This window comes from Eretmochelys imbricata, chromosome 10 (genome assembly GCF_965152235.1).
Source record: "Eretmochelys imbricata isolate rEreImb1 chromosome 10, rEreImb1.hap1, whole genome shotgun sequence".
Taxonomy (NCBI): Eukaryota; Metazoa; Chordata; order Testudines; family Cheloniidae; genus Eretmochelys; species Eretmochelys imbricata.
In genome coordinates, this window is record NC_135581.1 from 13462244 (window position 1) to 13485844 (window position 23601).

Consider the following 23601-nt stretch of genomic DNA (forward strand, 5'->3'; position numbering starts at 1 on the left):
GCTGGTAACAGCTATCAGTTGCAACCGACCTGATCCAGATATGGACCAGTGACCTAGAGGCAAAATCTCTCATTAACAAGTCCCTGAGTCACTCACTCCCTCTTAATTGACATGCGGTTGCTGACATCTACACACCAGTAAACACTTACCTGGTAAAAAGAAAAGGAGGACTTGTGGCACCTCAGAGACTAACAAATTTATTTGAGCATAAGCTTTCGTGAGCTACAGCTCACTTCATCGGTATCTGGTAGTAAGTGCATTTGTTCCAAGAAATGACTGTGTAATTATTTGTAAGACGCTGTGCAGCCTAAACTCTTCAGCACCACTACAGTCAGGGAAGAAAGAGCTGGAGACATTCAGTGGTAGATGAAGAGTGCATTTAGGGCCTTATCCCGCAAACCTTTGTTTAGATGATTAGTCCTTCGTAACTGAACTAGTCCCATTGATTTATGTAGGGCTACCCCTGTGAGTTGGCGTTGCAGGTTGGCCTGGTCGAAAAACGGAATTTCTGCTTCTTGGGAAATTCTGACATTCAACATTTGTTTTCATTCTGAATCAGTAAGGGAAAGGGGTTTAGTTTTTCAAATCTAATAGCTTCCCCTGTAAAATGCTCTGATTTTAGGAAAGCCCCTCCCTGCCCCCATTCTGCAGCCAGTATATTAAATGCCTTCCTGTAGCTGTTTTCAGGATCTTTCAGACAGAGACATTTAAATCAGAGCCTCTTGCTGACATATTTAGTTTGCCTAGGGAACCTGGATGAGTTCATGTTCAGTTCAAGTCCAAGTGAATGTTTTTTCTACTTATCGGTGTTGACAGGGTACAGACTCTCATTTTGGGCAGGATAGAGAAGTAATTCCTAAGGATGTTGCCCTAAAGGAAGGCAGAGAGAAATGAAGCAAGCAATGTGCTTATGAAAATCCATGCCAGTGCATAAAGGGAAGTAGCAGCAACGGCTTTACAGCAACTAGGGTTCTCAGGACAAATTTTTTGGTGGCCTCAGAGAGCGGCCACCAACTCTTGCTGGTGGCCGCTCTCACGCTTTCCCCTAAAACACATAATTAGCTTCAGGAAAAGCAAATAAATCTGCACATAGACACATCCAAATCATTGTCATTTATTTATTGCTAGCTAGTAAGTCCGTTGTGACACGTGATATTAACAAACATACAAGTATCACTTTTCACAGCGCACTTACTCAGCCCTGCCAAGCCTGGGGACAAATTAATTAAGCTCTGGATGGGGGCCAGGGGAGGCATCGGGGAGGCTAGAGCCTTGGGCCTGTTGCCGTGCAGCCGGAGCCCAGGACTGGTGCCCGAAGCCCCGCGGCCAGAGCCTGCCACCTCGCTACCCCAGGGCTGAACCCCAAAGCCTGAGCCCCACTGCCCCTGGGAAGGTGGGGAACTCACTGGGTGCCCTCTCCTCCAGTGTTGTGCGCCAGGTGTCTCCAAAGGGGGGCAGGGCCCAACCCGCTGCTGGTGGCCCCAGCAACCAGCACCAAGGCAGGGCATCCAGGAGCAACAGGGAGGGGGAGGGGCCACTACTTTGCCCTCCCCCCCTTCCCCAGCCCAGGAGGCTGTGGCCGCAAGAAAAGTCCCTGGTGGCCACATTGGAGAAACACTGAACTAGACACCCAGCCAACTTGGGCTCGGGCTGCGGCGGGGCTGTTTCATTGCTGTATAGACTTCAGCCTGAGCTCTGGGAGCCCTCCCACCTCAGCGGGTCCCAGAGTCTGGGCTCCAGCCCGAGGCCGGAAGTCTACATAGCAATGACACAGCCCTGCAGCCCGAGCTCCGCAAGCCCAAGTCAGCTGGCATGGGCCAGCCGCAGGTCGGTGTCTAGGTGTCACGTAGACATACGTGTCTTGTAGCAGGGGGGTTCGTTCTGGAGACATCCTCCAGGTGAACTGCAGAAAAATATCACACAGTTCCGTTTAACGGATACTCAGGAGGTAATGCAAATAACACAATGCATCATGAAGTGATTAAAAACTGGAGATCATAATTTTAAAAATCCATATGTAGTAGGATGGCTGGGAGATCTGGGTCCTAAATCTGGCTCTGCCACTGAATCAATGTGTGACTCTGGCAAGTCACCAAATCTCTCTGTGCCTCAGTTTATATATAAATATATATAATTTCTATAAAATGGGGATAACACCAATCTCCCAGAGGCAAGTGTGAGGTACAATTCACAAATATGTGATGCTTTGAGATCCACCTAGGGACAATACTGTGGAAGTCCAGAGTATTAGTATTATTTATTCTTTAATAACAAAACCAAAGACGAAGAATATGTTTTTATGAAGGAGCGAGTAGATTTAACAGAGAACAACTAATGTGTCCACTACCCAAGATACTACTCAAATATTTATACTTTTCCACTAAAATAAATGAAATAAAATTAAAACAAAACTCAGCCTACGGCTGCTTCATGGGCTACAAAAGATGTGTGTGCTGAATACAACATGGGGAGCCAGACCAGGCTGAGCTCTGATCCTCACTGTGCCACCTTCAGCAAGTCACTTGAGCTCTGTGTGCCTCAGTATTCCTGTCTGTAAAATGGGGGTAGTAATGCTGCCATACTTTTCTACTTCACCAACGGGGTGCGAGGATTGGTGGCTAATGTAGCACACTGATAATCTGAAGTGCTGCCTAGGGGCGAAGCATTGTTTTTGTTCTGAGGGAATCAGCATAAAATCACAGTGACCCTTCTAAGCTCTTAACCAGGATAAGGAAGCCTTGATACTACCTGACGTTAACTACCTGCACATTGAGACTGGGTCCCCACACAGTTAGTGCCTGGTCCTTTGGGCAAGTCCTGCACCTCACAGGATTTTGCCCCTGCAGGGAAATCCTGCCCCTTCCTCTGCAGTCATGGAGAGGCGCCTGGCAATGGAACCAGTGCCTGTTGGCTACCAGTACAGTGGGCAGTATATTGGGGGGTGGCACAGAAGGAGTGTGTACCTTCTGCATGGCACAGAGCCCCTGTGGGGGATGGTGGGGATGGGCAGTCAGGGAAGAGGATCACTTTGTGCTGGAGGGGAGGTGTGTGTTGGGGCCTAGGAGTGCTACCTCAGCCAGCAAGGTGTGATTGCCTCCCCAGAGCAGCTCTGCCACCTCGGTGGGGACTTCCTCCCAAGGTGGTACCAACAGGCATTGGGAGGCTTGTTGTGGAAGTTTGGCTTGTAGGGAAGGAGGACTGTGAAGCCTCCAGTGGTTGAGATCATCATCATCTAAACTTCTAGATCTTTGTCTGAACTGCAATACTTCCAGGCAGCCCTGGAAGCTGAGAGCCCAGAGGCCCCCGGCCGTCCTTTATCCCGGACAAAACATCTGAAATGTTGGCAACTCTGAAAACCTGGAGGTGAGATTTTAAAGGAGAAAAAAAACGCTTCCCCGCTATGCTTTGTTTACTTTGACATTGGTCACCGTGTCAGGCAGGCATCAGATGTTCTTCCTGTTCACTCTCTCCTGGCAATATCCTCCACCACCACCCCCGCCCCCAATTCAGCCTTTGGCTAGCCTGTCATGCAGCTTCTTAAGAGGTGTTATTGTTTCCCAGATGCCCCATACTATTAAGTGCTGCTGAGATTCTGGAGCCGCCTCTCTAGTTTAAAGGGATGAATAGAAATGGCTTCTGATGTATTCTCCAATCCCTTCCATTAGCTCCATGTTGAATATTGATTTCCTCAAGGAAATACAAATACTCTAAATATCTACCCTTGATTTGTAAACCACATGGCAAATCTTTGAGAATAAGCTGTATAGCATTCATTATTCAAGAGAGCAACCAACAAACACAGACCATCAGAACCCAGTATATGTTTCTGCCTCATGTGAAGCAAATCTCGCACTTTCATATCATATCAATGAGGCATCACCTGCAGACTGTCTTCTGTCAGCACCCTCAGAGGAGAAACACATTATTCCCATTCAGATCCATTGTGTACAGAGTGTGTAGCATTTTCACTGATGGATACAGACTTGGCAGGTAGATGTGTCCTATTAAGAAGACTTCAAAGCTTCAGTTCCTCATGAAGTCAAGTGAATTAATCTGTACCATGGTGATGATGAGAGTCCTCTGGTGTCAATCAGTGTATTTCATGCTCACCTTGATATTCTCAGCTGTTGCAGTTGTTGGCCAGGTTGACACTAGAGCCTTTTAGCTGTTATACTAGCGGGCCACATATAGGCCAAATTATGTGTGGGATTTTTCAGCTTTCTGCTTCTTCTCTTCTTCTTCCGACTATTCAGCTTCCTACTGACTCCCAGTTCTACTGCTTGGTGAAATGCACCCAGAGCTCCCAGGTGACTACTGAACTCAGATTTTTGTTTTATTTCTTTTCATTAAAAAATGAAAGAAAAAGAGAAAAGGGGGGGAGAAATGCCCCTGTAGTTTGAATTAGATTTGATGGGATAGATTCTCTGGCCCACTCTGTCCTCCGAGGACAGGAGGCCTGTATAGGTCATTGGAATGGACAATTTTGGTTCCAACTCGCAGTTCTGCAGAGAATATTTGTGCTTTTTTTATTAATTCTTTAGATTCATACGTGTCTCTGTTGCTCGTACTTGTGCAGTAGATAGATGTTTAACCTAAAATGGCAGAGCTTTTGCCAACACAGGAGAGAAGAAGAGAGCTGACAGATAGAAGAGTTTCACTAACCACAGACTGTAAAGACAATAGCCCTGCTGGGGGGATGTGGTAACTGTAAAGGAAGTTGTGTAACACATCCTGGTGACCCCATGGGAGCAGGCTGGCTAGAAGCATGGAGTAATGGAGCCAAATTTTGCTCTGATTTAAATTACTGTAAACGTGGATTAACTCCATTGACCATTTACATCAGTGTAACTGGGATCAGCCCTGAGCAGACAAAGAGAAACTAACGGGGAGTCATTGTGGCACCTTAGAGACGAACAAATTTATTTGGGCATAAGCTTTCATAGGTTAGAACCCACTAAATTTGTTCATCTCTAAGGTGCCACAAGGACTCCTCGTTATTTTTGCTGATACAGACTAACACGGCTACCACTCTGAAAAGAGAAACTAATTTATTCTAGATTTAGTGCAGATGAACCAGGCAGAGGTGGTGGTTGGTGGGCTTCAGAGAATCTGAGGAAAACCAATGAGCAGGATTTTGACTGTAAAAAATGAGTGAGGGGTTGGACACTGAGAGGTGGTGAGCAGCTCCTCAAGAGACTTGCTCTGCTGTGGTCTGAGGGACCAGCTGAGACCTGCAGAATGGCTGGCATCAGGCTAGTGAGTCCATGGGACTTGTGGCACTTGGAAGTATTTAGGTTCAACCGACCTCAGGTAATGGGGATTGTACGGTGCTGTGTATGAGTGGGTACTGGCTCCAAGGAAGGATCCTTTCTGTTACACACCTGCTTCCATAGGCGTCAACTCCATGAGTGCTCCAGCCCCAGAGCACCCATGGGGAAATATAATAGTGGCTGCTCAGCACCCACCAGCCACCTGCCGACCAGCTGTTCGGTGGCGGGTTGGGTGGGAAGAGGCGGAGCGAGGGTGGGGTGCACTCGGGAGGAGGTGGAGTGGGGGTGGGAAGAGGCGGAGTAAGGGTGGGACCTTGGGGAGGGGGCGGAGCAGGGACAGGAAGAGGCAGAGCAAAGGTGGGGTCTTGGGGGAAGGGGCGGAGTGGGGGTGGAGCACCCAGCCGGAAAAATGAAAGTCGGCGGCTGTGCATGCTTCATAGCTGTGTGTGTGTGTGGCTGTGTACAATCTGTACTAATTTTAAATGATAGGACTGTCAATAATGTATTATGGGATATCCCTAGAGACTGGTGAAAATGCAAGTGCTCTTTCCTGAGTGGTAGCACACATCTGTACCTATTGGCAGCCAAAGGGGTTGTCAGGGAAGGTACGACGGGGCCCAGCATTTTAAAAAGGAAACCCGCTCCACTATCTGACCCCGATAGAGGGACAAGGAAAAGAAAGCGCTGCCGACAGGTTCCAAATAGTTCCATCACTTACATCTGTATCAAGTTATTGGCCCATTTACCATCCTGCATTCCAGCAGTCTGATGTGTATTTTGGATTTATGATGTGCGGTGGAGTTCACATTCGGAATTAGCAACAGCAGGGTTTTCACCATTGCATTTATTTATGCCTAACGTTGATGGCTTTGATTAACACTTCAGGGAAGGTTTCAGAGTAACAGCCGTGTTAGTCTGTATTTGCAAAAAGAAAAGGAGTACTTGTGGCACCTTAGAGGCTAACCAATTTATTTGAGTATAAGCTTTCGTGAGCTACAGAAAAGCTTATGCTCAAATAAATTGGTTAGTCTCTAAGGTGCCACAAGTACTCCTTTACTTCAGGGAAGGTCCATTTCAGCTTTTGGGAGACCGGTTGGCTTTTGCTTTCATAAATCCAGAAGGGGTAAATATAGTCTTGAAAAAAACCCCAAAACTGTGTGATACTGGTTTACAGACTATAAACATAGGCACATTTAGGGGTTTTGTTTGTATCTTTAGCAGTAGCATATACAACTAAATTATCTTGCTTCAACCTCTCATCCATACAGAACATTTTTATGCAGCTCATACCTAGAAGGTGAATAGCACTTTTTTCCCTTTTTTGGGGGTCTGTGGTTTATATAAATTTGACATGGTGATGGACATTTACAATAACAGTCACTGGTAGAAATTTCTGAAATGCACTCCCAGGATGACATTTCTGTAAATTGCCGTTTTATAACATGCATACAGATGATAGTCTGCTTGCTAATACTGTAGCTACTTTGCATATAGAGAAAGAGCTTAGTTACAAGTAAAAAGCATTTAATTTTTTCACTTTACAATCCTAGCTGCTGAGAGTCAATAATAAAAACTAAATAGAACAGAGAAGATAAATTGAGAGAGAGAGAGAGAGAGAAATCTTGACGGGAATATTTTTATAATTAAGATCTCAAACTGAAGGAGAGCATCAAACAGCTCAGTCAGTATTTATAGTGATTGTGTAGGAGACTGCTTGTGAAAAACAAAAAGAAAAAAAATGTTGCAAAGTAAGGACAATGCTTAAAAATATCATTTGGCTGGTTAATCTGCACATTCTGGCTATTGAGCCACTGGAGAAGAGCGTGCAGTGGTGAGTTGCCATTGTGTTTGCTGTTCGGGAACGCTGAGGCCGAATAAATTTTCCTGATTTGTTTTAAAAATAATCTAAGAAAACAAAACCCTTGTATTGATTTTAGTGCTGGTGAAAGCCGTGTGGGGAAACAGAACAGGAACAATATGGGTGGTGAAAGCTGCTTCTTCCAGTGATGGTCCCTATTGTATTCCACTGAGGGTTATGCGCATGCTTCCCTGTGATGTCTTGCTAAAGAATCTCAGAGTTGGATGGAGCAGCTCAAAGCGGGAGAAAGTAGTTGAGTGTCCCATGGCTCAGGTGCTGACCCAAAGTCCAGTGAAGTCAGTGGAAAAGCTTGTAAGTGGGTTTTTTCCCTGTTTGTTTGTTTGTTTGTTTTAAGGTATTTGGAAATACTCCCATTGACTTCAGTGGGCTTCGGGTATGTCCTGTTTGAGCAGACAGACAACAAAAGCAGTCAGCTATGTCCTTGTGGTTTTCTGTGTTATCAGCCACTATCCACCGGGAACTGGGTTTTATTTTTTCCTTCTGATTCCGTAGTAACGTCAACACGTGGGGCCAGATCCTGCTTGCCTCAGTTATGCTCCAAAGGGCTACTGACGCAAGCAAAATGAGCAAGGTTCATGGGGTGAGACGTGATGGTGAGGTTGGTGTCTTGGGAACCAATGAAAGAACCCAGCAGTGCTCCGAAGGCTTCCCCAGTGTCTCTGAGTGCACTGTGCAGTGCGAATCCCAGACGGCCTGTCAAATCCCAGTATCAAAGAATGGTGACCTTTGAAGCACAAGATACAAAAGAAAGAGCGAGAGAGCAGAGTGAGGAAGACACGTCTGAGGGGAAAGGTGGCTCTGTGGCCTGTCGGCTCTGTGTCTTGTAAAATGTTCATTTTTCAGCTTTTCTCTTTGAAAAACAAAACTTGTCATCCACGATTCTCTGATTTTCTTTGCAGGGTACAGAGAAGGGCTTCTCTGGAAAAGAGGACGTGACAATGGGCAGTTCTTAAACAGAAAATTTGTGTTATCGGAACGGGAAGGTGCACTGAAGTACTTCAACAAAAATGATGTAAGCATCTGGGGCCACAGCACAGTCACCAGAGGTTTTATTCACGTGGGTTTGTCTTTGATCAAACAGTCCCCATGGTACCGTTTTGTCATAAGGAGTCACCAACTTTTCGAAGACGTCCGGTCGTTTATTCTTCTACTGCTCGAGGAACAAAAGCCCAAGGCCCAGATTTGTAAAGGTATTTAGGTATTTGCTGGGCTCAGTGGTCCAATGCTGAACTGATTTAGGAGCCTAAATTTCATGTTAAAAGGGGATTTAGGCACTTAGGAGTCCAACTCCCATCAACTCTCAATGAGGGTTTGGCTCCTCAGTGCCTAAATCCCCTTTCAAAATATTTGGGCTCCTAAATCAGTTAGGCATTGCAACACTGAGCACAGCAACATCTAAATACCTTTACAAATCTGGGCCCACACGTATAGAGCACTACAGCTACCTGACCCCATCATCTTTGTTTACTGAGAGAAAGAAGTTTCCCTTAGCTCTAGCTCTGCAATGCTAGATCACAAGGATCCGCCAATCCGCTCTACATCAGTTTTATGTCTGTGGCCACACTGTGGTGGAGACGATACCACACAACAGAGGAGAGGCTGCAAGCCCACTGTGGTGTTTGGATAGCAGAAGGAATTTGAAAGCCTACAGCAGCTGCATTCCTTGGTTTGTATACTCCAAGGGCACAGAGGGGCAGGCAGTGAAGAGTTCTCCTTTGGATTCTGAACGCTCCCTTAAAGACGACAACAAACAGTCACAAAGGAAAGTGCATCTGTTTTTTTATATTTCAGTGTCAAGCTAGGAAGTATTTGTCTTCTTCTCAGGAGTGGATCTCATCTGTTGTAAGTGAAACGTGGAGCCATTAAAAAGAAAATTACGTTTGCGATGAATGGACAGGAACTTTATCATCATGCACTCACCAAGTAGAGAAATCCAGTGTGCTTTCCTGGCCTTTTTACATAAACCCAGAGGTGCCTTGCTATCGTTGTGAAAACCTGGCACCTCTGTGGGCCCCAGTCAGTAGGGAAGAGGAGCTGATTTGCCACCTGCCCCACTGCCTGCCCTTGACACGCAGCTGTGCTGTATGTCTGAACGGTATTCTGTGCCAGAGGGAGCTCTGCCATTAAATGCATGATGGTGCCACTGGTCTGAATGAATGCTGGATGAAAGTATGTGGTGAGTTGTGGACACTGGACGTTATTTGATTTGTTTTACCCCCAAATCCTCTCGTTCGTTTCCCACACTATCCTTCCCATCCAAGTAAAACTCTAGTTAATGTCAAACCCAAGCAGTGCTGCACCCTCTCCCTCTCTGCCCCTCCCCCCAACTCCCCAATCTTGGTGCTTATCTGTAAGTACCATTGGGCCAGTTCATTTAGTGATGTCAGGAGTGACATTGAGATTCAATACTAACTTGCCGATGCATCAAAACAGTGTCACTTTTCATGCTGATCCCTCTCCCTCGCCCCTCAAGCATTATCCCTCTGCTCCCTGTAGCCTTTTTTAATGTCAGCCTTATTTCCTCAATCCTAGGCTTTGCCAGCCATTTTGCGTGCGGGCTCAATGGTTATAAGATCTCTTGCTAACCAGCTGGGGGCAAAAGTTCTGTTAAAATAATAGTGGCTCGAACCAGCAGCAGTCTTTTCCTGGCTGATTGGTGAGCGATGGCGTCATGGAGGGGAATGGCAATGGAGGGAGCGACAGCTCTGCGGGACTTTCTCCTCCATTCCCAGCAGCTAATTGAGAGGGGTATCGCTGTCATCATCTCCGCCACAGGCTCTATGATTTCTCCTGGTTTGTAGGTGGGAGAAATGCAATCCTTGCCTAAAAGGAAGTGAGAGTCTCCAGTAACCCAGATGAAGTTGCTGTCGTCCACTCCAGTGGTTTAAAAGCTTCTTTCACGGTACTCAGTGTGACGCCAGCACCAACCATGGATGTGATGGGGACCATCTTGTCCACACGCTTCTGCCCTGCTTGGATTTCCCCACCACCTCACACATCCGCATCGAAACCACAGTAAGGCTTCGTGAGCCCAGGGCTGCACACTTGTATCCGCTGTGAGGTGGGGACTTACCCTCTGGTCACTGGGATACAGGAGCTCAGCTAGTCTGACCATATGCACACGGTAAAAACCAGCTGCTGTGATCCTAGATGTACTCCGCTCCCTGCCCAAAAATAATTGTGGCAGATGTCGCGTCTCACTCAAGCCAGTAGTTGTAAGCCAAGTCGTGGGAAAATAAAAACCTTTCACGATGCCTCTCCACAGAGAGAGCGATGTTCATAAATCCAGGATTTTGGTTTCGGCCCATTCTTCCAGGGTCCATTTCTAGTGGGCCTGCTTGTGTATTGTGTCATGGCCTCCGTATTGGATGTCTATCTGGCTGCCATCTCTGAGGCGTATTAGATATATTTGAAGTATTGCCTGTTCGTCGAATTCAGTGCAAGTATCTTAGGCCACCTGCAGGAGGTGGGAGCTGATTTATTTTTCTTCTTGGCTGTAGGTGGAATGGGCTGGCATCAACATTTTTAGATTCTGCCCCCAGTTATATTTCATCGCTGCCCTCTCACTTGTGCGGAGTAAGTGCATGTCATAGAATCATAGAATATCAGGGTTGGAAGGGACCTCAGGAGGTCATTTAGTGCAACCCCCTGCTCAAGGCAGGACCAATCCCCAATTTTTGCCTCATCCCTAAATGGCCCCCTCAAGGATTGAACTCACAACCCTCGGTTTAGCAGGCCAATGCTCAAACCACTGAACTATCCCTCTCCCCCTGTGAAAAATGGAATGTTTCTTCTGTCTCTAAAGCCCAGGGATCCAAAATCATCAGCAGGCTCTCCTCTGAAGGGACACTTGGCTGTTTTGGGATAACTTTGCTCAGGACCCAAGTGGTCCATGCCATGCTGTATTTGAGCCCCCTGTGAAAATTTGGTGTAATGATGCTTTCCTACTTCACGATGGCCTTGGGAGGCTTATTTCAATAAGCACTTAGAGATCTTCGCCTAGAAGGGGCCTTGGAATAGGGAGTATAACTATTGTAAATTCACTGTTGAAGTGGCTGGGAGAAGAGATTACAAAGAATGAGAACCAGCCTCCTGGTCATTGTTTCTGTTAGAACAAAATAGATACAAACTTCTGGCCAATTTCCACCACTGAATATACATGGCTTCCAGCAAGTTTAGTGGCTGTTCCACTCTTATGCATCTAATCATAGAGTTTAAAGCACTTGGCGCCTCCAGCCAAGCATCATAAAACCAGTCTCCAGTTTGTTCCATCTTCATCATGCCAGCACAACCCAAGAACTGCATGTTTCTCTGAATGGTCAGAAGGTGAAGCATGAAGCAGAACCGATCTGTCGAGGTATGACCTTAGACTGCACACTGAGTTATCATGCCCACCTGAAGAAGACAGCAGCTAAAGTTAATACGTGCAACAATCTTCTTAGCAAACTGGCAGGTTTGTCATGGGGTGCTCGTGCTCCAACTTTGCGGACGTCAGCTCTTGCCACCCCGTATTCGGTGGCGGAGTACTGCACACCAGTCTGGAGTCGATTGTCACACACCAAACTGGTGGATACGCAGTTACATGCCACCATGCGCGTCATCTCCGGTACCCTGCATCCAGCTCCACTCCCATGGCTTCAGTTCTGAGCAATATCGCTCCTCCTTATATCAGATGAGAGGTTGCTACTGGCAAGTTACTGGAGAAAGTACGTGCTAACTCAAGCCTGCTGCTGCACAATGACCTTTTTAAACCACCAGCTGCATGTTTGCCATTACATCATTATGCTCTCATCTGCCACTCCAGGATGTTAGGGTGGAAATGCTCTGGCAAGAGGAATGGATATCTGTTACAATCCCCAGCCAGTCCCTCATTGCTGACCCCACAATTTGCCTGCCTAGTTTTGACCTGCCCTGTTGCCAGTGGTCCCTGTTGAACAGGTTCCAGACTGAGCAAGGTCTCTGTGCAGCCAACCAGTATTGCTGGGGCCTTCGTGACAGCCCTTTGTGCAGCTTTGGGGCAACACAGACGATGACGCACATTGTTGATGAATGCCGGCCGACTCGGTTCAGCAGTGACTTAGAAGAACTGCACCACGCCACTGAAAATTCCATCGCTTGGCTAGACGACCATGCACACGCTAAACAAATAAAAGCACTTACAGGGCAAGATCTTTGACTGACGTCAGGGGGGGTACTTTGATTTGCACCAGCTGAAGTTCTGACACGCGGTGCATAGGACTTTTAGGGCCTAGTACTCCACTGTCTTACCCGAGTTGCACCCAGTTGTAAGTCAAGGGAGCTACAGCGGCATAAAACCAGTGGTACCAAGTGGGGAGTGGGGTCTTTAATCTTCAAAGGGCTTTATTCACCTTCAGTAGCTAAACACACAGAGGGCCCCTTTGAGGCAGGTTAATTGTTAGACCTACTTCATGTGAGTGGAACCTGTGCTGCAGAGAGAGGTTCAGTGAGCTGCCCGGAGGGAGTCTGTGTCAGCCCTGGGATTAGTGCTCAGAAGGTCCCAGCTCCCAGACTCCTACTTAGACCTAATCCATAAAACAGATCTAACCAGAGAAATACATGATTTCCCTCCTTTGTGAGGGTTGGAAAGTGCTCTGCTGTCTCTTGCTCTGCCCAAGGACCTCCCAGTGTGGGGGCAGATAAGAGCAAGTGAGGAGTTCAGTTAAAAGCAAACAAATGTGTTTGTGTAGGAGAGAGAGCATGACCTGTGTGGAAACTGGCACTTTGTGTCCAGACAGATAGTGTGGCAATAAGAGCTTCGTTGTCATTGGCAAGGGAATAATGTTCAGTCCTTCCAGGCCAGCAGTGGACTGGTCCAGGATGCTTGGGATGCTAAAAGCATCCTGGCCTATTTGGTAAGTGGTCTGTATTTTTTGCGTGGCTGAGCACATTTGTAATAGTGTTCAGCCAGGCAAAAATACAGGCCATTTACTAGTTCAGTGAAGATGCCAGTGGGAATCTGGAGTCAGGAGGGAGGTGATTGAGAAGGGCATGGGAGCGGGGGTTCTTGTACTAGGACGGAGGCATTTCTGAAGTCACTGTGTTGCACAGCATCCTATCTTGTGACCCAGCTGGTTCACCCCACTTCTGGCCTGAACCTTCCCCCTTGTGCTATAATATTATACCAATTCTTCTGTATTTCCCAGAGCTGCAAAGCGCTTTCCCAAGCTGACGGCAGCCATTCATGGTGGGCTAGGAAAGTTTGCTGCATCATCACCAGGCCATTTTGTTGGCCAGCAGCCTCAATAGGGAGCGTTTATGATTACATGAGCTGCACGCTGATTTGAAAGATGCTTTTCTGGTTGCTTTTCAGATGTTTATTCATTCAACTGTGTTTTCCAGGCAAAAGAACCCAAAGCAATTATGAAGATTGAACATTTAAATGCGACTTTCCAGCCTTCAAAAATAGGGAACCCACATGGACTGCAAATCACTTACTTGAAGGACAACAGCACAAGGAATATCTTTGTCTATCATGACGATGGCAAGGTGAGAGCTCCGAGCTAACGGAATAGGCTGGTTTAGGTCCCAGGGGACATGAGTGCTTCCACAGAGGGATGCACTTAGGGTGACCAGATAGCAAGTGTGAAAAAATTGGGACGGGGGTCATAGGCGTCGGTATAAGACAAAGCCCCGAATATCGGGACTGTCCTTATAAAATGGGGACATCTGGTCACCCCAGCCTAGATGAAGGGGTACAGCCTCATGCGCTGCCCCCTTGCCCAGCGTCTTCCAAGCAATGGAACCACAGGGTTAGTGGCAATAAAAATTTCCTTTTTATTTAATAGGAAGCAAATAGAAGGGGCAGAAGAGGCAGAGCCTCCTGGGGAGGGGGATGGAAGAAACCAGGTGGTCCCTGAATGCCTCTAAATAAACGAATGTACCGTGTAAAAGCTCAAAAGCTGGTCTCTCTCACCAACGAGTTGGTTCAATAAAAGATATTACCTCACCCACCTTGTCTCTCTAAATATATGTAAGATCAACGTTGCCCATGGGCACCACAAAATGCAGTCCTAACCCGCTTCCCCCTCAGCTGTGGGGCAGCCAGATTGGAGAGGCAGTTGCGACAGTCTGGGGGGGTGTCTGCCTCCAGTTATGAATTCCCTTGGGTTGTTGAACGCTGTCTGCAATTGGAACCGTCGCTCTGGATTAGATCATCCGCTCTGTAGCAGGAATGTGACATGTAGTGGGGAAGCTGTGTCTCGAAAGCTGCCACAGGCTGCCATCAAGGGCCATCTGCACTGAAAGGCTCTCCCCTGGTGAAACAATGGGGATGCTCCCATAGGGACAATGCCTGCGAATAGACTTTCTAGGCAGAAACCAGTTGGAAGGGGGAGGGGTCTGGAATTCCCACCCTCCTCCAGCCTACGCACCCAGGTTGTTTCCCTGCTTGACCACCTGAGCTAGAGGGGCAGAGATTGTTTCAAAAGGCGTGCTCCTCCTCCAAGCCAAAGGAAGCTGTTCCCACTCCAGGAAAAGAGAGCCCAGCAGAGGAGAGGAAGCTGGAGATACCATGCCTTCCCTCAGGACCTAACTCGGGCTCACAAAAGGGGATGAGATCAGCCTGAGAGGGGTGGTCAGCAGTTTGTGGTTTTCCATAGATCTGTAACTCTCTTATCCTGTGTGTGTGTGTGTGTGTGTGTGTGAGAGAGAGAGAGAGAGAGAGAGAGAGAAAGGGATGTGGTCCCTGAAGGGTATAGCTAAGACCAGAGCTCCCACAGCCACGTGGTCTCTGGCAGGGAATGTGTCCAAACAACTGGGGGGCTCTGAAGGACAGAGCCTTCAGGGTCTGCACCTCAGAATGCACCTGAGACACCCAGACCAGAAGCAGGGATCCAGAGACGACAGGTAACTCTTGTTGGGGGAGGGTGACCGCCCCATCTGTTGCCTCTGGGCTGAGGAGCAGCAGCAGAGCCAGGAGTGCCAAGGCAGCAGCGAGAAGTGCCTGAGGGAGCTTCTGGTGGCAGCCAGGCTCTGCGGGCAGGGGCCAGCTCCAGGGGGCATCGCTGGCTGGCGACAGGCTCCTTCAGGGGAGAGGCAAGAACGCATCAGGTGTTTACGCATCACCCTGCCTGGGGCACGCCCAGCCGTGAAAAGGCAACCCGGCTTGGGGAGCAGGACAGGAAGCAGGCTCCCCGGCTTTCACAGAGCTGAAAGACAGGGGCCCGAGTGGGCCGGGAGGCTCCCACCAGTTTCTGATCCGCCGGTTCCTGGCAGGAGGTGATGGTTTTCATGGGGGTGCGCTCCACAAATTGAAAACCTCTGTGCTAAATAGAAGACAGAAATCGGGAGGGGAGGGGCTGCATTGCCTCTGCAGTGGTCAGTCACTATCCAGAACCAGGGAGCTTAGCAGTGCATAGAATCCAGTGGTTGGCTCCCATCACTGGTGTCTTTTCAGAGAGTAGGACCAGAGTGACAGGAGCCATCTCGCAACCTTATTTCCTTCCCCCAGCTACCTGGAACCCACTGGATCATAAGGCCAGCCCTGAAATGGTCATCAAATTAAAGCCCACCCACGCTTATGGATTTATTTTCCTTTGAATGTCAAGCTGCCTTTATCCTTGGACGCTGCATGAAACTAAGCAGGGACTGTCAGAATAGCACAGCAGGGTTTCACAGTACTAGCCACTCCTGCCGGGGAAGGATCACCTTCCTCCTTAACCAGTTGCTCACTATCTGTCCGCACAGACATTGTAAATCCAACAGCTTTCCTAGTGGCAAGCAGTCAAGATGCAGGGCAGATTCACTCCCCAACTCATCTCCAGACAAAAAGGCCCGTGGTGCTAGTAGGAAACAATGCCTCATTGATAGATCTGTAACCAAAGCGATCTCTTCCCCTGTAACAGATTCAGGGTGAGGTAATTACTGAGAACACCTTTTTGCTTCCGTGTCGCATTGCGGTGGATCTGAACTGGCTTCCTGCTTAGTTCTGACCCTCCTTGTAGGCAGCAATTAGCACGTCAGGTCAGATTAGTTAGTGGAGTGGTGTGCTTCTATGGTGTTAGCTCTTCTGTCTAGCAAAGGATGGATGGACGGATGGATGAAAGCAAACGCCGATTCCCCATTTTTAAACGGGTAGATCTTGGAAGGGTTGCTTGATTACGTCTGTGTACCTTGTGATTGCTTTGGTGATTTATTTGCAGAGCTGTTTTTCGTTAGCCTAGTGGTCTGAATCAAGTGGCAGTGGCTTCTCCGTCTTAGCACACTGCAGTTCATTGCTCAGTGCACCAGGAGACTCGGTCACAGTCAATAGTGCAATGTGTTTCTGAATCTCAATGAGCTGCCCCCAAACTCCCACTGCCCCACATGTGAATTCTGTGACAAGGTATCAGAGTCCTATACAATGGAGGTTGTGAACCTGATCACGAGGTAGCTGTTCAACATGGCAAGGTGTCACTCATGTCATGAACAGTCAATTCCCTGGCAACAATTTTACTCCAGCGACTCCTGCTTATGAAAGATGTAATTGTTATCATGACTATTTAGGATTGGTTTAGGGCTGATAATCTACTTGGCCCTGTGCAGCCAAATAGAAACATTCCCTGCCCCGAACAGCTGGAAGACAGATACAGACAAGATGCAACAAACGGGGAAACTCAGACAAGGCCAGTTTTTTTTCTTGTAAAATGATAAAGTCCCTGCTGAACAGTCTCATAGAAGAAGTGGTTTGTGTGGCTTTGTCTGTTCTTTTAAGAAGGACCTTGTGGTCTGATTCTCCTCTCGCCCTGGCATTATTCCTGCTTTACAACGGTGAGACAAGGTGGGTGAGGCAATATCTTTTATTGGGCCATCATCTGTTGGTGAGAGAGACAAGGTTTAGAGCTTACACAGAGCTCTTCTTCAGGTGAGTGAGAGGAGAATCAGACCTCTGATGTATCTTTTATATGCTGAGCTGATGTTTTTTGTGCAGACTATAAAGTAGAGGTTTTCAAACTATGGGTCTGGACCACAAAGTGGGTCATGACCCCCTTTGAACGGGAGTCATTGGGGCTGGCTTAGATTTGCTGGGGCCCAGGGCGGAAGCCCGAGCTCCATTGCCCGGGGCCAAAGCCCGAGGCTTCAGCCCTGAGCAACATGGCCTGGGGATGAAACCCTTGAGCTTCAGCTTTGGCCCCCCTGCCCAGAGCGGTGGGGCTCAGGCTTCCATCCCCACTCCCGGGGTTGTGTTTGTTGTCAGAAGGGGGAGGTCACGGTGCAATGAAGTTTGAGAACCGCTACTATAAAGGAATGACCTGATTTGGGACCTGTACCTCTACTGTCTCCAGGCCTCATTCATTCCCAGTGTAACGAGTATTCAGGATTTAGCTACTGAATTGGTTTTCTGAGCTCCTCTCTGCAGCTGGAGCTCACTCTACAGGAAGTCTCCTTTAGGGCACCCTGCTTGGAAGGTTAAAAGCCTCAGGCTGCTAGGTTACTACCAGGCTAGAGATGAGATGAGTTGGGGGAACCCTTCTCCCTGAAGCTTCCCAGGTTTCTAAGCCATACACCAAGCTTTTGGTAAGGTTCTGAAATGTTTGATTACAGGATTGTGCTGGGTCCAACAGAACTGAAAGAGGTGTCAACATAGCATCTCTAATACAACTGGGGATGCGCATATCTTAAGCATCTGTTGCTTGAGGGCCAGCTATTCCAGGGTCTGTCAGGTAGGAAGGCACACTGGAAGGTTGTATGTTTACCTGGGCTGATGAATCTGAGGCTGGCCCCACAATGTATGGATGTTCAGGTTCAAGTCTGGGGCTGGAGGCACAGTGTGGTTGCTTAGAGTCAAGAATCTGGAGTGGGAGTCTGCATTGGCAGTTGTTCTTTTTTTCCTTCACAAATGAGGTGGCAAAGAGCTGAGACCCCACCAAAGTCAAATGTAACAGTCAATAGCTTAGTTTCTGCTTGCTGAGGGTATTAGAGGCATAAAGCAATAAATGAGTCTCTTTTTTTAGAGGCTGTTGAAAAGACATCTTTTTAGTCCTAAAATAGGCAAGGAGTTTTAAGTGTTTTTCTGGTTGATGTTACTTTGAGATTATTTCCCTTAGATTTATAATTTAATTTCAATTCCTGATGGTTGATCTTCCTGTCTTGCCATACTCAGCTGTAGATTTTTTTCTGACTTGCTAGAATAAACTTGATTTTACCATTGCCCCACGTTTAATAAGCTAAGAAGAAAATCAATGGAGCAATGACAATTTACCCTAGCTGGGACCAGCCCCCATGTAGGGAGGAAAGATGTCATAAAACACTATAACATATTATAAGGCTCAGGGAGGCAACCCTCCAACCTGAGATCCCAAGCAAACACATTAATGATCCATTTGGTGGCATTGTATTTATTCTTCATCTGCATTTTGATAATAAACCTTCCCCCACCCATAATTCTAACTCAATTTGCTCATCACTAACATCAGATTCCACTGCCTTCTGCTCTTCCTCTTTCTGGTAGTATGGCGAGGGCTGGGTCTGTTTAGTTACTCCAGATAAGAGTAAAAGACTATTAAGTAAAACCTCAACCATTTGTCCAAGACTTTCCAAAATGCCTAGCTATTTTGAGTGCTACTATTTTTGCCGAACTTGAGACACATAAAAGACCGGTGAGTTTTTGAGGGCACATCTTTAAGGTGTCTCAGGTTGGACATCCAACAATGGAAGCCTTCAAAATCACTAGCCAATCTTTAAAATCTTGGCTCTGAAGCATAGAAAAGTTTAGCATCCCTAGAAGTTGACTTCTGGTTTGATTTATTGTCTCCTATGCTAAAACAACCTCACTTGAAAGAGTTTGAGATGTTTATTGTAGGTTCAATTCTCGCTTATTTAAAGTGTTCCAGACTTGTGAGTTAGTGAAGTCTTCACATGTATTAATAACATGCAGTTATTTCAAAATCTTCCTCCACACTAATGATTATTGAGACGCAGACAGGTATCAGACATCCCTTCCAGAACACCTTCCATTGTTCCGTACCTTTGAATTGTTATGCAATAGTTGAAAGTGCACTGATGCAGGTAATTTACTTTAAATTCATCTAAAATTTCCTGAATGAAACTTTTTAAAAAGTCCAGCAGCACAAGATCTGGAAATCTCTCCAGAAACAAATCCACAAATCAGCCTGGGGAAAAAAGGGAACTTAATAAAATCTAAATAACTAAAGACATAATCCAAAAAGATTTTACTCCAAAAAGGAAAAAGTGCTAGGGACTCCAGGAAGTCCATTAAGGACTTTACTATTACTGTAGATTTTACATGGAAGGTGGTCAGAAACTACGGCGATGGGTGGCAGTATAAAACCCTAAGATAGGCCCAAATTCAGCAAAGAATTTAAAATATGTGCTTAAGCCCCATTGGCCTCAGTGAGGCTCAAGCACATGGTTAAGTCCTTTGCTGAATTGGAACCTACCTATAGTCTCTCATTCACTATTGAAATGTTGACTGTCACTTTTTATCTGCCAATGATGCCAGCCTACGTTGCCTACTTGTTACATTTTCAAGCAAGCATTCTAGCATACTGCCACTCACGCTTGGGGTGAACTCACCGTAAATAGCTACAGAGCTCCCTCGTTATTTTCCTTCAAATCCCTCCTTAAAACTCTCCTTTGCTGTGATGCCTACAGTCAATTTTACCACTGGTTGCTGAGAGCATTGCCTGTCAGGCTGACCAATATTGTCTCATTGTTTCCTTGTATTTCCCCCTCTGTCTGTGTCCACCTGTTGTCTTACACTTAGATTGTAAGCTCTTTGGGGCATGGACCTTCATTTTGTTGTGTTTGTACAGTGCCTAGCACAGTCGGGTCCTGGTCCACTACTGTGACTCTTTGGTGCTATGGCAATACACATTATAAATAGTAATAAATGCACATTCTGATTCACCAACCTCACTTCCTGCAGCACCTGGCTTTCCTCTGGAAACCACCCATCCTAATCAATCCCAGTCCCAGCTTGACTTATTTTACATGGATAGAGACCAGACCTCTGAGGTGTTGAGCTGCAGGCTGGGAGCTATGGATTATGAATCATGTGGTACAAGTTTTTCTCAACCCCAATAGAATTTTGTTTCTTTGTTTTGTTCTGAGAAATGAAACTTCCCAGTTCTGTAGTGACGGTTTTCTGTTGTGGCATCTGGAGACTGCTACATGTTACCAAAGAAGTAATAAAATGCACTCTGTCAGATGAAATGTTGTGTAAGCATCCCTTATGGTAAGCTTTGGTGCAGGGACTTCAGACGTATGAACACTGAAATGGCAGCTGTACACTGTGAAACTGTGTGTTCTGTATTGTCCAATCCTCATCATAACGTCCCACCTAGTAAGGAGACAGGGCTCTGTTATAGTGAGCAAAGAGGGGGTTTCTGTTAGTTCTCTGACTCTGTAGCCTCCAGTCTGACTAGAAGAACATGTGTGGCTTGTGGTTGCCACACAGGGTTTCCCCATGGCCTGGCCTGAGCTAAGCAGTTGTAGAAGAAATTGCTGACTACGCCCCATGTGTTAATGAAAACGGTTACTGCATAGTGTAGGCGTGGCCATTGCCACCTGCATGCATATTTTTGTCCTGTACTCAAAGGATTAATGGTCATTCCATTATTTACAATAGAATCTGAACTCTGTGCTGCAGAATGTCGCCAGGTCTTTCAAGCTGATCACTGCTGGCTGATGAAGGGAGGAAAATACTGAAGGAGCAAAACTTAACTTCTTTTTAAATAGAATACAGTGTTCAAAGAACACCATTGAGATGAATGTGAGAAATTCTGGGTAGTACAATTCAGCCATGGAAACTGAATTACGTTCTAGATTTTGATTTAATTTTGTTTGTACCTTTAGGCTGCAATTCAGCAAAGCACTTGAGTACGTGCCTTAACTTGGGGCATGTGCTTAAGTCCATCCCTCTTCAGCAAAGCCCTTAGGCACCCTTTGAGCTCCGTGGGGCTTAGGCATGTTTTTAAAATCTCTGCTTTTGCCTGGCCCTCCCTCTTCAGAACCACAACTCAGCTGAGCCCTGTTACCAGAGTCAAAATGATGGGGAAGACAAATCGGAGCAAAATCACCACAATGATCACTGTGTAGATTGTATGTTTGCTGACTCCAACCTCTCTTTTTCATTATCAGGAAACAGTGGATTGGTTCAATGCCATCCGTGCAGCACGGTTCCATTATTTACAAGTGGCGTTCCCTGGAGCTAGTGATGTTGATGTGAGTTTTTCCTAGTCATTTTTAGTATCTTGTTAACAAGCTGGAAAGCCTGGCGAGCGCTCGATTCTTCAGAGTGTGCTTTACAATTATTATGTTTAAATAATTTTACTGAGAACTAGAGTCCAGGTGCAATACCTGCTACTACGTCTAACCACAGAAACTGGGGTGGGGGGTGTACATTTTAATTCCTGCATTCTCAGTATTGTGCCAGATCCTGTTTCTGTGTTTGTAAAGTGCTGGTTGCTACAAAGCTGCTCAATTAAAACTGTGTTTAAAATAAAACGGTGAGGAGGAGATGTCCTACCAAAACCCGGCCTTCTGGCTGAGATCAAGAGCACTATTGCTTTACAATTTGATGCAGCTTCTGTTGCAAGAGTCTGCCTTGCATTTGCTGGAGGCTGGAATTGATGATCTAGCTACAATTTGCAAGTATAGTCACAAAATATAGTATAATATTGGGATGAGTTACCTTTATAATGAGTTTATTACGTCGTAGGTACACTGCAATTACAGTTTAATAACACTATGGTTTTGCTTTTAGATATGTGTAATTACCACTAATTCATATAATCACCAAGTTAACAACATGACTGAGTTATCCACTATTACCTCCTTGGTTTTATACCTAATACATGTATTTTAGAATCCACTTGCATTAACTAATGATTGTATGAACTAGTGGTAATATTGGTACTGAAGAGCATCACCAGAGCATAATTACTCTGTACTTGCAGTGCAAATGCCACATAATTATAGCCACTGTAGTGTAACCTTTGTCTAATAAGACTTTTCCATCTCTAAGTACTTGATTCTGTTAAAATTTGTTTACACTGCCATATAAAATTCTCATGAAAATGCACAAGCCCTAAGCACAAAATGTTTTTGCCTGGCCATTCGCATGATGATTAATGTTAGAAATCTGGTTGCTCTCCCAATACCATTGACAACAAAAGAAAAACTAACGAGATTTTACGTGCCCATCAAAATAAATGATTACCCTGTGGGGCTAGGTTGTGAGTAGAATTTTGGAAGCCTGGATTTATGACCTTGGAATGTAAAATTCCCGTATTTTTATGCTGGTGGAAAACTCTGTCAGACCTTATTGTTGTTTACACTAAGGCATCTTACAGTGGGTATTACTGGAATTTATACCCACTTCCAAGCTCCTTTCCATTGCTAGAGTGGTGTAAAGGGGCCTAGATGTAAATGAGAATCAGGCTGAGTGCTTCAGGAGACAGGTACTGTAGATATTTTGATATAGACACAAGAACCACATACTACACCTCTGAAGAAACCTGCAGCCTTTTATAATGTTTTAAGCTGGCCCATCCCTGCTATGTGAGGAAAGTCTGTGTCCAACAGGAAGGATTACACAAAAATACTGCACCCTGGATGCAACTTAGCATGATGCTTGGCGGCAAAGGGTTAAGAATCTTGAAGTGATAAAGGTTCTTTCCAGTAAAGACAAAACTACTTTCTAAAAGCAGCTGGCTGCCAGTCTAAAAACTGGAGATTAAGATATTCAGGATCTTTGCAAACTGGCTGTGGGATTCTCCAGGGTGCTTTTTATGTGATCACATAACTGGTTTATCAGAGCCTTTTGTTAGACAGAATTACATGTCTCAGGAATATAATTTTTAAAGCTTTGCCATAAATAACTTGTTTAAATGCGAGGCTGGGAGTGGGGGAAGGTGAGAAGTGTTTAATCAGTCCTGTCAGCTCCATTTGCTGGTGAGTCTCACTTTTCTTTTTAAAGAGCCTCACGCATCCATCTGCAGAGATCTCACAGCTAGCAGCTCATCTGCAGCAAGCATTTTTAAAAATAACCTAGGCCCTGTAATTATTGTCAAGTAGATCTCAGCAAAAGGGGAGTTCACAGACATGTGTAATAGCCTTTAAAGGCAGATGGCATATTAGAGCTTGTGGGTCTTCTGTATGAGCTTTTGGGTCATACTGATCTGAGAACAGAGGAGGAAAAGAGAAAACAACTGCGTGTCTGGGTCTCATACCTGATGTGAAAATGATCTGGGACCAGCTCTTAGGGGCCCAATCCTGCAGTCCTTACTCCAGCGAGTAGGTATGTTGGTGTCCCTGGGGCTACCTTCCTGTTCAAGGGTTTACAGAACCAGGCCCTGAGTTTTACTCAGCCCTTACTCCAGCAAAACACCCTTTGCGATGAGAACCTATCAAGTCGTGATGATCTCAACCCCATAGAAATGAGTGGGAGTTTTGGCACCGAGTTCAGTGGAAGCAGGACTGGGTTGAAGG

The 23601-nt window shown here is 46.2% G+C and overlaps 1 protein-coding gene across 1 annotated transcript in view; it reads left to right on the plus strand.

Moving 5' to 3' along the window:
* ADAP1 (ArfGAP with dual PH domains 1) overlaps window positions 1–23601 on the plus strand; it is a 97297-nt gene that overhangs the window by 64542 nt on the left and 9154 nt on the right. The window contains exons 5-7 of the mRNA XM_077828282.1: window positions 8049–8161; window positions 13510–13656; window positions 21250–21333. Coding sequence (XP_077684408.1) covers window positions 8049–8161; window positions 13510–13656; window positions 21250–21333 — 344 coding nt within the window. The remainder of the gene's footprint in view (window positions 1–8048; window positions 8162–13509; window positions 13657–21249; window positions 21334–23601) is intronic.